Source organism: Sphaeramia orbicularis, chromosome 7, assembly GCF_902148855.1.
Source record: "Sphaeramia orbicularis chromosome 7, fSphaOr1.1, whole genome shotgun sequence".
Classification (NCBI taxonomy): domain Eukaryota; kingdom Metazoa; phylum Chordata; class Actinopteri; order Kurtiformes; family Apogonidae; genus Sphaeramia; species Sphaeramia orbicularis.
Genome location: NC_043963.1, coordinates 23520158 through 23533901, shown reverse-complemented (window position 1 = coordinate 23533901; position 13744 = coordinate 23520158). Strand labels below are relative to the sequence as shown.

General features: G+C 41.0%; 1 protein-coding gene across 2 annotated transcripts in view; it reads left to right on the top strand.

Moving 5' to 3' along the window:
- The window catches only part of plxna2 (plexin A2), a 197954-nt gene that overhangs the window by 20355 nt on the left and 163855 nt on the right, over positions 1-13744 (top strand). For both annotated transcript variants that reach the window (XM_030138608.1, XM_030138607.1), the window contains exon 2: positions 8100-9428. In XM_030138608.1, the coding sequence (XP_029994468.1) occupies positions 8229-9428 (1200 nt within the window). In that variant the 5' untranslated portion in view covers positions 8100-8228. The remainder of the gene's footprint in view (positions 1-8099; positions 9429-13744) is intronic.

Sequence of the window (13744 nt, the reverse complement as noted above, 5' to 3'; positions counted from 1 at the left end):
TCCTCCCCCTAGAAACTGTTACATAACCACTCCGGATTTTGGCTGTTGCCTGCTGTGTGAAATAACAGGTCTGATCATGTAATGAGTGGATATAATATACATTTAGCCCAAAATAATAGTGCTGTTTGGATTGTTGTTCACCTCCTTTTCCGTCCATGTCTCTGCTTCTCCTTATTTCCCCTGCTCTTTGACCACCCTCCTCCTTCCTGAGTGTGCCAACCTGGCTGTGTAAATTTGCTCCAGATAATAGTGGATACACTGTGCCAGCTTCTGGAGTTGTGGCTGCTGCTGTGGCTGTAACGGCTTGTTACCCAGCTGGAATAATGACTGTATAGCTTCTTCGTCTTCTTTCCTTTCTCTCCTTCTTTTGTCTGCCATGATCTCCTGTCTTTCATTCATCTCTCTATCTCTCTTTCACACTGTCAAACTGGGGAGCATAATTTTGTTTTGTCCTTCTCACTCACTCTCAGAGGCCATCATTCACTGTTTCTGCCCCCTTATCTCAGTTCCTCTCTTGCAGTGTTTTATTGCCCGCCCTCCCCTTCTTCTCTTCCCTCTCTTTCCTGCTCTCTGTTAGTTACCAATCTCTTCAGCTGCAGTTGCTTCGGCCAGAGAGCCATGCTCCAGCACCACTGTGATACCAATGAGACAAACGATGAAGCCGGTGGTGGGGGAGTGTGTGAATGCATAAGGATATTTGTAGCTATTGAAATGGAAGACATTTTTTTCATGCCATCATTTTCATTTGTCTTCCTACTGTAACTCAGTGTTTCACTCACCATCCATGCACTGGAACAAATGCTTAATCTGACTCATTTCAGCTGCTTAACTGCAGATTTGGCATGATTATTTGACAGAAGGTTCAGCCTATTGTTGACTCGTTTCGACTGGGCTACCGTACACCACAGGTCAAAGTCCAGGTTTTGTTTAGCAGAGTCAAGCTGCAGACAGATAACACTTCTGCATGGGGAGTCTGTTGATAAAGAAAGCAAATACATCATCACAAACCATGCATAGATACAGTAGAAACACTATAATAATAATAACCTACATGCTCTCATGCGCACACGAGTCATGCTTTGGCCTGAATCTGTTTGTATTAAATGTCATCTGTATCTTTTTGGCTTCCCTCCTCAGTCCTCATTCATTACATGGACTGTGCAGTCCATTAATAACCTAGAGTTTATGTAATAATGCAGCAAAACTAGAAGAAAAAAAGACTGAGGCATTCATTCCAGTCCACTCCACACAGGACACACACTTGCCTGCTCACTCAGACCAAGGCCCCTCTGGCTGTCCTTTGCACCTGCTACCTGGTGTACCAGCCAAGTTCTTCAGTTTGCCAAGTCCATTTGTCTGCTTCAACAACTCTTAAATGTGCCATAAGATTTGGCCAAAAAGAACACAGACTGTCCTTAAAAATAAGTGAATGCATTCTCAACAGTATTTGTGGAGTTTAGTTATTTAGTGGCATTGCTAAACTGGCTGTAATTTATCTTCATAGTAGGCCAGATGAATTATTGTATTTATTATTTTTTTTATTCTTAACTCAGCTCTCAGTATATATACGTATGACGGTAGAAATTATTCACATCACTTTGTAGTTTAACATCACAATGCAACATCATCACAAGTCGCTTTTCCATTGGACATCTGCGCAAAACTTTACAGATATTTACTAAATGTCGAAAAAACAGAAGTGCGCAATGCCGGTTTTTCCATTAAATCACAAATGTGATGATTTGTTTATTTATTATCGCGAGATGACGGGAGAAGTCATTCCATAAACATGGCGACAAAGGTAAATATAGTGTTGATTTACAGATATATTCATTATTATTATATATTACCCCTCTATCTCGTACTAAATTTAAAAAATGATTGGGTTTCCTGGTGTGTCCACACATACTGCAACATGTTTCTTCTTCTTCTTCACTTGTAACATCTGTCAACATTTGATTTTTTTATTCATCTGACTCTAGCTGCAAAAAAAGGTCTTTCCATTGCAGTTTTACGTGACATACCGTTTGCTCTACGCCCAAAAAACCACCCCTTGCCAGCGCAAAAACTTTTAATCGAAAAATGAGACTTTTGGTGAAATTGTCGTTTTTCCATCAGGTAAATTTTTATGCACAAGTTATATTTGCACAATTTGAGGGTCAATGGAAAAGTGACTACTGACTTGAAAGTTTCTTGCTGCGACAGTGTAATATCTCTCAACATAATCTCAGCTATACATAAACATTCATTAAAATTGCAGTACATTTATATTTTATAGGTGTTTTATACCATTTTTTTTGTGTATCTCCTCTCCTTAATAATTCATACAGACATGATTCATTTTCAGATTTACCAACCGCTGAAACATACCACACAGCAGGTATGTTGCTTTCATGTTCTACAATTGAATTCCACCACATACATCGTTCATTGTACCACTTTCAAAGTGACAGCATTTGCAGTCTGCTTCAGGTAGTTAGGCCCTCCGATTGATAAAACGTCGGTAGTGTCAATCAAAGAGCTCAATTCCATTCCAATCTTTATGTGACTGAGGTGAGCTATCTGATCCTGTGGCCTCCAGTGACATCCTGCTCTGTTTGTTTTCTTCACCCACTGAGGATTCCCTCTCCTCACGCAGAGGCCCTTTACAATTTAGATTTATGGAAATGTTGTCTAATAGAACGCTGCTCACAGGATGACAGACAGCCATGAGGCATACACCACATATATACTGGTAGTGGGAATGCCTGAGAAGATCATGCCTTGAGATTCAATCTCCAATTTAATAGGAAAAGTAAGTGGAGGCTGTTAGATGTGTAGGTGGAAACACAGTTTGAGGGGGGAAAAAGAATTATTCATATACGTCTGTGTTGTATATGTGTTTTTTGCACTTCTTTCTATGTGTGCACAAGCTTTAATTATGGGTCTGTATATATACATGTTTGAGCTTATACCAGAGCAAGAGAGTGAATGTGTGCACACCTGAAAATTAGGATGAGACGGTGTCTGGGGGAGGGGAAATAAGAATCATTAAAATAACAATGACATTGTAATCTCATGGATGTTATAGGTTTTAGACATAATACTGGTTTGTGTTTGCTCAGAGTTTGAAGTGTGTGAAGTGGGAGGGGGCCTCGGTAGAGACGGGGTTAAAAGAAAGATTAGATACACGCGCCTTTGTTTGCTTTTAGGGATAAGCAGCTATTCTAAGACTGTTTTTCTTGTATCATGATGACGTGTTTTTTTTTTTGTGGAGCATCTTTAAATGTGGTCGGGTGGGTGTTTTTAATAATCTTTTATTGCAGGCATAATACGTCTGAGAGGCTGAGGCAGTGTGAAGTGCTGTGACTGTTTTCAATGGGTCCAATTCACTGAAAGGCAATTGAAGGCTTAGCTGCAGGCCTCTAAACTCAGATGGTCATGAGCAAGTGCGCTGATATGGGTCACTAACACAGATAGTGCTATTAAACAGTGTATGCAAAGTGCTCTGTTCGAGTGCCCTTAGAGCACATGCTTAATTGTGGACAAGTGCACATTAATTTACCATGCACCACTAAATTACAGCCATAGCTCAGAGCATGGCACATGTCATGTCTAAAAATAAACAAAAACAAAAAAGAATGATGACATTTAATTCGCTTACAGTGCTGTGATTTTTTTATCCAGCTCTCTCTTTTTTAATACTAAAGTTCATTAATGTGTTGTGAGTTTGCTGCAGTGGTAAACATGGGACATAACCAACTTCCTCCATTACCATAGGATGCAGAACATGGGAAAAGTGAAATGATAGCAATTACTTTCTTGTGGTTTTTATGGTGTTATCCCTCTACTTTGCTACTGTGTCATTTCCTTGCGGTGGCTGGAAGGATAAACAGATGCAGAGTATGTGTTATGTTTCCTTGGAAGCTGATGGATATAACTGGCATTGATGCAAAGAAATCCATTTCCTATTGAAATAGAAGAGTGGTATAAATATAACTCTAGCTAAACAACTCAAGATGCCAGTAGGTCTTCTCATTATTTCTGCTCTTGATAGCAGCAAAGAGAGAAGAGTAATGGACTAACCTCTGCTGCTAATTGCTTTTTTATAGTCTCCTATAGAAAAAGACTTCTTTCTATAGATAACATTAAACTTTTTGTTTTTACTGAACAAATAGCCAGCTTAGTTGGGAAGCTAAGTATGCAATGAGCAAGATGTAAAATATTTTTACACATTTCACTTTTCTTGAGGAGCTGATTTGTTTATTTCTGTTCCAAGTTGTCTCTTTGATTTGTAGCGTATCACTTTTACTTAAGCATTAAGATTTCACGCTTTACATTAATCATCCAGGGAATAAGGCATTAATCCAAGGCATGAAATTACAATCTTCTATTTTTTTTTTACGATTCGGCAACAATGGATTTAGCACCATAAACGGATTTTGGTTTGTGTTCTTTATCTTCTGGAATACAATTGCTGTAAATATGAATTTAGGAGATTAAGCAAATTTGGCTGCTTTGTTAAGAAGCTTAGTATGTATGAGGACAAAATAGAAAAAAAAAAACGTCAAAATGCTCAAAGGCAGAGGACCTGCTTCCTATTCCAGGGTGACAGAGGTTTAGAGTTGCTCCTGCTCCAGAGGCCACTTCCTAAAGCCTTTGAAATCCAAAAAACCCTAATTCAGTTTGCTGGTTGCTGCATTGCCCTCGGGCTACCGTACCCACAACCCTCAGTGATGGTTTGTACAGCTTATCATTATTCACATTTTCTCATGTTTTGGCCTTCTCGCCTATCCCCGCTGGTGCATCTCTTCAAGAAATAATCTGCCACAATGTAGCACCCACTGACCATGGCTGGCACAGCGCCACATTTTGTCCTGTGGCTGTGGGGAAATCACCATCATTTCAGCACAGGGACCCACAACCAGACACAGTGACAGAACCACTGGGAGCAGTTTGTTTAACAAGCGCTCAGAAGCAGCCTGACTGAATGTGCCAATGCAGTTTTTTTGTGCCTGACTATTCATGATGAATGGGAAGTTTTGCAAAAGTATCTCTTCTCTGAGCCATGATCACAGCTTGCATTTGTGCTGGAACGTGTGCATTTCTGTCTCTCTTGACTTGATGCTCTTCTTTTGTTGGCTTCTATTTCTGCCAAAGAGATTGTTGGATGAGTGTTATAATGGAAATGTACTGACACTGACCATGATATTTTTGATTTTTGATTTTATTTTTTTTTTGCTTTTGATATTCTTATGTGATGTACCACACTGGAGCCCTTGAAAGTTTGTCAACATGCCAACCGCCTTTATGCTTGAGTTACAGCTACGGATGGGATGCATCTCTTATGACTAGGACTAACTGTATTTGGGATTCAGAAACACAAATATTTGATCATCAGGTGTTAAAAAAACTGCTGATATCACAAAGAGTTTTCTGAGGTAGAAATGGTGGCTGAGGCAACATTTTTATAATTGCTGACTTATGTTTGCAATTAAAACCTGAAAGTGCTCCCTTTGTTCTGCTTTGCCCGCAAATCTTTAGACTGAATACAGTCATGCCCTTGTTCTTTTTTTTTTTTTTTTCCTTTTTTTTTGGGTTAGTAGGTAACCACAGTATGTTTAAGAGTGAATCATCTGTGTTTGCATTTATATGTTAATTTTCTTTTTGGTAATTCTGACTCCTCACAAACAAACAATGGCATGACTTGAGCACATGGGGTGATCGGTGTTGTTTTTATTCCTTTCAAGTCTTTGCTTCAGCTGCATTATACAGAGAGGTCTCTGTCAAGTGCAACAAAGGGGTGGCCGTGCAATCACCTTAAACAAAGCCTTCATTCCCTCTGTTACCGAAAGCAATATGAATGGATAACCTTTGTGGAGCCATTTATTTACACCATTCAGTCCCTTTCTTTCTCTGCCTCTGCAGCTGTTGCCACAACATGAGGGAGTGATGCATATATTTCTCCTAAAGACAGGGAGAAGAAGAGGGAAGTAAAAAGAGAAAGACGAAGAAAAGATGGATGGATGGGTGTAAATGTTGTATACACATACGATTAAGGGGAGGGGGTGTAGCTAAAACTCTAAAGGGCAAAAAGCTGTGGGGCTGGAGCAGAAAGCTGGCTCAGCAGGAGGCTGATTATACCACCAAAGGGATCCACTTTGCACATCTAGCATGTACAAACTCAAACAAAGGAGCATGGCAGAGCGAAGGCAGCTGAAAGTGAAGGTAGGGGTCTGGGCTTAGCTGCTTTTTTTAGGGCTAGTGGCACTTTTATGATCATACTAATAAAGTGCTTCTGGGACAAAGCCTGTCCCTCACCTCCTCTTGCACACACACCAAGAACAGCTTGACTGCGCCTTAGGAGCTGTGTTTATGGACACATGGATCAATACACTCCCAAAGGGTCTATATTTAAGTCTGAGCTCAGTAACGTGCCCGTTGATCACAGGGGGAGGGGAGGGACCTCAAGATGGTCATTATCAGATTTGAAATGCGGTCTGTAAAAGGCCAAACACAGTTCAGAGGGAATCCCAAATCGGCTCTGTAAATCAAAATTGTCTTTAACAGCCTGTGTGCTGTAGTAGCCTGTTTGTGCACTATCTGTTCTTACAATACTCTTTTTCTATCTTCAGCAGCAAGTGCTTGTTAATTCAAGGCGTAGTCGCTGATTATTCCAGCCACATCTTTCACCCTTGATTCCTTGTGCCCCCACTGCTGGAAATGCAAATCTAGAGCATGACAAACGATGTAAGGCCGTCTCTGACACGTTCTAGCCCCTGGCGTCCCTGTGTTGCTCCCCAGCTTACCTCCTCCAGCTCCACAGTAATTACCCTTGTTGGATCGCTACGCCTAATCATACTTGATTTTGGGATGCGCTGCCATTGTCTCCACTTGTTAGCCCCTCACACTGCTTGGTTCTGATCGAGTACACTGATAATACTCTGGGAAGGAGACACACACACACATACACACACACATTGCATTTTCCATGGCCGGTTTTCGTTATGAGCTAGCTTTGTGCAGATCTAATACGGTAACTGATTGATTTAAGGATGATTGTTGTGCTGCCACTGATTAATCCCTCTTTGATCTGATCATGTCAGCAGATAAATAGAATGAAAAAAGATTTTTTGAAAAAATCAGGGAGCAATGTTTGGAAAAGAATAATTAATAGATTCACATTCTGTAAAACAAGCTCTTTAAAGAACAAGAAGGGAGGGGAGGGGTGTGAGCAAGTGGCTCCCAATTTGTTCTCACTTTGTTCCAGTAATAAGATCCAGGCCTTCCTTTCCAGTGGACGAGATAATTAACTCCCGGGGACAGACTGCACAGAGCTCCGTCTCTTAGTTTATGGCACATGGAGATAGATCTTTGCAGCCCAGGCTGAGCATGGTTGCATAAATTGCCGACTTTGCTTGATCTACTGTATGTTTTTAGAGATATGTAGATATGGAAAAGGGACAAATGATAGGGGGCTGGGTTCCAGTTAGGCTATAAAATGCAAGATGGTGGATGTAGAATACAAGGTCTGACGTTCTCAAATGAAAAACCAGCACAAAAAAGCTACATGTCTTGTCGGAGAGGAATTTTTGTTGCTTTTTTCCTTAATAGTAACATGGCATTTTTGTGTCAGAATATGCAGAACTGAGTTAAGAGAATAGTTCAAAGTGTGATCTGTGCTTGAATAACTGTAAGTTATTTTTAAATTGATGTTAAATTTGATGAGTCATGGCCAGGTGGGCTTTGTATACTTGTCAGTTTCTGAGCAATGCTTATGGTCGTTACTGATTTGTTCTTAGAAACCACTTGCTCAGTGGGTGACAGCAGCAGTGGAAGTATGAGTCAGGTCAGGCTAATTTCCGTTGCTGTAACCTGCCTCTCTTTCCTTCATTGTCCAGCCCCGTACAGCAACTCTTTGGAATGTGCACCATAATGATTTCCGGTCATTGTCTGTGTCTCTTCAGTTTTACACAGCTCACTTACGCAGGATGAACTTTGACCTTTTCAAGCTGAAACTTCTTTAATGAAAAACCTTTTCCATTTAGTCATATGTGCTTCCTTTGCAGGATATGTGACTCATACTTGTTTAACACCCTGTATCTCTCTGTCTTTTACAGAAACATGTGAAGACCTGTGTGAAGCCTCGACCAAGTTAGCCTTCAACAGCAAACAGGCGAAGGCCTCCTCCCTTCTTCCCCTCATCCATTCTCTTCCTGCTTCCTCTGCTTTTTGTAGCCCCAGTAAATATGGAGGGCTGGCGGGCTACAAACAGGACTTTATCTCGGAAGCCAAAAGTAGGAGCTATAGCTACTCTACTAGGCTTCTGGCTCTTAGTGAGTCCAGCCTTGTGCAGTGGACAGACATTTACTAGTTTCCACCCAGAACGTCGAGACTGGGTCTTCAACCACCTGACAGTTCACCAAACCACAGGGGCATTGTATATTGGAGCAGTCAACCGTGTGTACAAGCTGTCAGGCAACCTGACCCTTCTTGTTTCCCATGATACAGGCCCAGAGGATGACAACAAAGCCTGCTATCCACCTCTGATTGTCCAGCCCTGCTCTGAGCCCCTTGTCGCTACCAACAATGTCAACAAGCTTCTCCTCATTGATTATTCCCAAAATCGGTTGCTCGCTTGTGGCAGCCTCTACCAGGGTGTCTGCAAGCTCCTCAGATTGGACGACCTCTTTATCTTAGTGGAGCCCTCCCATAAAAAAGAGCACTACCTCTCCAGTGTCAACCAGACTGGGACAATGTATGGGGTCATTGTTCCCTCACAGGGCCAGGATGGCACCCTATTTATAGGCACAGCAGTAGATGGAAAACAGGACTACTTTCCTACCATCTCTAGTCGAAAGCTGCCTCGTGACCCAGAATCTTCTGCGATGCTCGACTATGAATTGCACACTGACTTTGTGTCCTCTCTGATCAAGATACCATCAGATACCCTGGCACTGGTTTCCCACTTTGACATCTACTATGTGTATGGGTTTGCAAGTGGCAGCTTTGTTTACTTCCTGACAGTCCAGCCAGAGACACCAGACAACAGCATGTCATCCAGTGGATCCACCAGTGATCTGTTCTACACTTCTCGCATTGTTCGCCTTTGCAAAGATGACCGCAAGTTTCACTCATATGTTTCCCTCCCTATTGGCTGTGTGAAGAATGGTGTAGAGTACCGCCTTCTGCAGGCTGCCTACCTTGGCAAGCCAGGCCGTGTTCTCGCTGCTTCACTGAACATCAGTGCACAAGATGATGTGCTCTTCGCCATCTTCTCAAAGGGCCAGAAGCAGTTCCATCGCCCACCGGATGACTCAGCACTCTGCATCTTCACCATTCGAGACATCAATGCAAGAATTAAGGAACGCCTGCAGTCCTGCTACCAGGGTACAGGACACCTAGAGCTCAACTGGCTGCTTGGGAAAGATGTGCAGTGCACTAAAGCGGTGAGTTGTCGTGACAGACGCTGATTAAAGTCATAGAAAAGTCTATAGAAAGAGATTTTCAGTCAAAGCCATTCATACGAGAAATTAAATTATTTACTCATTATTGTACATTTGTGAATACTTTACATGACATGTGGGATCTTGTCAATAAACACTATAGGTTTTCAATTCACAATGAACTGTTACTCAACAGACAAAAGAATCATCTACTGTACTATTTCAATAAGGTCATTTTTTCTGGTTCTCCAATAATACACTCTTCTCATTTCCTTTCCTCAGACATGATTCTAAACATTCAGTGTATAATCACAGATTTTCAATGAGCCTAAAAACCCCAGTGTTCAAAGTTTTAAGGCGTTTGCTATAATGAAAATAAACACAGCAATCATTACCTCATCACTGCTTTGTGCAGTGATCACATGATTCTCATACTACATGTAATTTTATTTTGAAGTTCTAATATCAAGGACCATCCACTTTCAAGTACATTTTAGATGAGATATACTTAGAAATTACAGGCTTTATTTTTCTTGGCAACTATCAAAGTGATAACATTTTCCTTGAGTACAATACAAATAAACACAATCTCCCCTTCTAGAGTGAAAGAAGTAGTGGGTAGCGTTGCTTGTGAAAGTCTGCTTCTGATGCTGGCGTAGATCACACACATCTATTCCTTCTGAAATCCCCAATTATCTTATAATAAAAGGCCATGTTTCTGCTACATGTTGTCAAGTAGAATTAAGTGTCGTGATTTTCTCTCATTCCCAGGGGGCTATAGTCCTCTGTGTTTTCATTCTGTAATTGCTAATAGGAATTTAAGAATATTAAGAATTAGTGACTACTTAGACTACTCCTTACAGTGTGTGTACATGCTGCATATTCCTAAAAATGTATATGTGTGTGTGTGGAGTTTGGCTGTAGGTCTTAATGTATTTTTAGAGTTTAATGATATCCCTACATTCACTGTGATGAGAGCCACTGATCAGCTTCCTTTGTTGTTAATCCCCTCAGGGCACTCAATTGACCACTTTTATTGAAATCTGTAAATTCCCCATTAACACAATGTCAAAGGTGATTGTCAGGAGGAGAGAGATATTATCTTGAATTGGCACTGTTGGCTTTCATTAGCGACACTGAGAAGGTGGGGGACGAGGTTGAAAAATGAAGAGTAGGCGGAAAAGGAGAAATAGTGGTATATAGTGATGACAATGCTGAATATTGGAGGCTTTCTAACTGTGGGAGCTCAAATTAGATCTCTTTTTACTTTCCCAGAAAAATCCCCAATCATCTCAATGTGCTTTCTGTGTATAGGTGTGTTCAGAGTGCCAGGCATCACTTGAAAAGCTGAACCTCCTACTCTCTAGGCAGGCAGTACCATTACCAATCTACCTCTCTTGTCACAATACAGAGCAAGAATACTCAAGCTTTGTGTGTGTAGCCAGGGAGATAAGAAGATGTAAAATACAGTCCTTAAGACCATGTGCTGGTACTCAATGAACAGTCAATAATTCCATAGTATAATATGGATTATGCAGATAGATGTCAATGGCTGAGAGACTCTTAAAGCCTATACAAATTACATTTAACAACCGGATATGTCAGACACGTTAACACCGTCTGCGTGCTGTTAAATCCTTAACGCAAGCAGTACGACCACACTGTTAGCACATGTTTCACATCTTGTCTTACATAAAGAGAAAATGTGCTGAATCTGTAGGGTATTTTTAGAGCACCCATGTCTGAATTCCACCAAACAGGAGGTGAATTAAGCTGTGACCAGCCCGAGAGACTTTTTTAACTGTTAACTGTATCTCGCCTGGTTAGTAAATTGCAGTCCCAGGGCCTTTCCTCTGGTCTGCTGCTAACAGCAGGTAGCCAGTAAGCTCAAAACAGGGAACCTTAATTATACCTCCAGCTCTCATTCTCGTATTGCAGGCGTTTTATTGTGTGTATGGTTACATGCAGGCCAAGGCTGAGGCTGAGGCTGAGGCTGGGAATGGAACTGAGGCTGAGCCAGGGGATTCAGACACAGCAGCCAATCAAAGATTTATCACCCAGCCGTCCAGCCTTCTGCCATCTGGAGATTCACACCATCTTTGTTGTCACTCCCAAGGAGGAGAGCCATGATGGGATTCTTTCTATATCAGGCTGCCTGTGTGTCTCTTTCTGACTGACACTATCATCCTGTTTCACTTTTACAGCTCACGACCTACTAACTAATTAAACACTCGCGAGAGCAAAGGGGAGCTAGTATTGATAACAGTGATATACCCTATGAAAGAAACTTTGAGGGCAGATGTCCTATCTAATTCATGTTTCATGCTTCATTCAAATGAAACACTTTTTGTCATGTGTAACAAGACTATATAATGTCCTGATCACAGTAAGAACTATTTCTCAACATGGATTTAATGTTCTACTGTATTGTGTGTTATTTGATAAGAATTTATCGGAAATTATGATAACCTATTTTTAGCCTCACCGCAGATAATGTTATTTGCATCACATGGAAAAGACTGAGACATGGAAATCTGCATTTCCCCACTTCTTCAAAGATTTATGATAAGACAGGGGAAAAACAAAAAGAGCGAAAAAAAGAAATCTGCAAAAAAAGGTGCACGCACACACACACACACACACACACACTCAAAAAAACAAAAAAAAAAACAAAACACAACCACATGGACTCCAGGGGGATTTTGCTTGGCTGCCAAGTCTGCTAGAACATCATCTAAACAATCTAGATATAATCAGAACCAAATGGTCTGGAGCTCAACAGACCATATGTGGAGTAGCTGCATGCATTTTAGGGAGTAGCTTTTGATAAGCCAAAGTCTGCTACTCTCGGCTGCTTCTCAAGATAGCTGCTAGTTTTCCCATCTGATCCGTTCGGTGTCCATGTTTCAGCATATGTTTAAAACAAACAATTAGATACAGAACACTGTGACTTTATGACAGTGAGAGAACCACGAACATTGATGGCCAGACTTCTGCAAAAGTCCTGGTTTTAAAGTCCTAGTGTGTAATATAGTCTATAGTATGTGTGTCAAAAATAGTACTACAGTAATGATACTGAGGTAGACTGTGGGCAGTCGCATCATGTTTTAATGTATTTTCTGAACCCGCTTTATCTTCACTAAGGTCACGGGGGTCGCTTGGAGCCTATCCTAGCTACTTATGGGCAAAGGTGGGGTACACCCTGGACGTGTCACCAGTTCATTGTAGGGCTGACACATAGAGACAAACAATCACTCTCGCGTTCACCTATGGGCAATTTAGATTAACCGATTAACTTATCAGTGTCTTTGGATGGTGGGAGGAAGCCGGAGAGAACCAACGCAGACACGGGAAGAACATGCAAACTCCACACAGAAAGGTCCCACCCCCATTAACTGGTGTTGGAATTGAACCCAGTACCTTCTTGCTGAGAGACACGAGCGCTGTCCACTGCACCACTGTGTTGCCCTTGTTAATTTATTTTATTTTAGAAAATAGTTAGCTTTAAACTATACTGTACCATAAACTATAAACTCTTCCCAGAATATTTACAACTATTTTCATATAAAAGTTGATATGCCTGGGGAAAAAAGTAAAACAAAAATTCAAATATATATATCTTGAAAATAAACTTGACATAATCCTCACCTTATAACCTTCACCAAAATTTTGGCCTTGCTACAACCCTGTGTATTACCTCTTTCCCAACCGATGTTTTTGGAAAAACACTCTCTAAAGAGCTCCTTGTTTATGATAGCTTCTCCAGCAAATGTGCTGAGAAAGATTGCAGAATTGTTTTCACTCTTTGCCATCTTTGACACATTGATATCTAATTTATCAACTCTAGCATCATCTATAGGAGCTGTAGTAATGCACCCGCAAACTAATAATATGTACTTTTTTTGCCAGTTGCTTAGACATTTTGTAAGTATCTGGTATGATTCACAGCTCTGATGTAGGCATTTGTTAAATACTGCAGTGAACTAACCCTACGCACTCTGTGCTATTTTGGGTGATGGAAATAAAAGAGAGTACCATAAAGTGGGGGTGTGACTATAAAAGCAGAGGCGATTATTCCCTGTCAGCATTATTGCTTTTGCTCCGCTCATGAAAATCTGCGTTGCACTGAAAGGTTTTACAGCCACAGTGTGAGGCTCAGTTGCCTCCAGACTGGGAGATGTCAATCAAAAAAGTCGGGTTACACTGTTCTGACAGAGACAGAGGCAGATAGAGATATAGTGACACAAGGAGGAGTAATGAGATGCAGTTAGAGAGGGTGATATACATTTTGAAGGAGAAAAGGGTAGAATAGGTTAAGA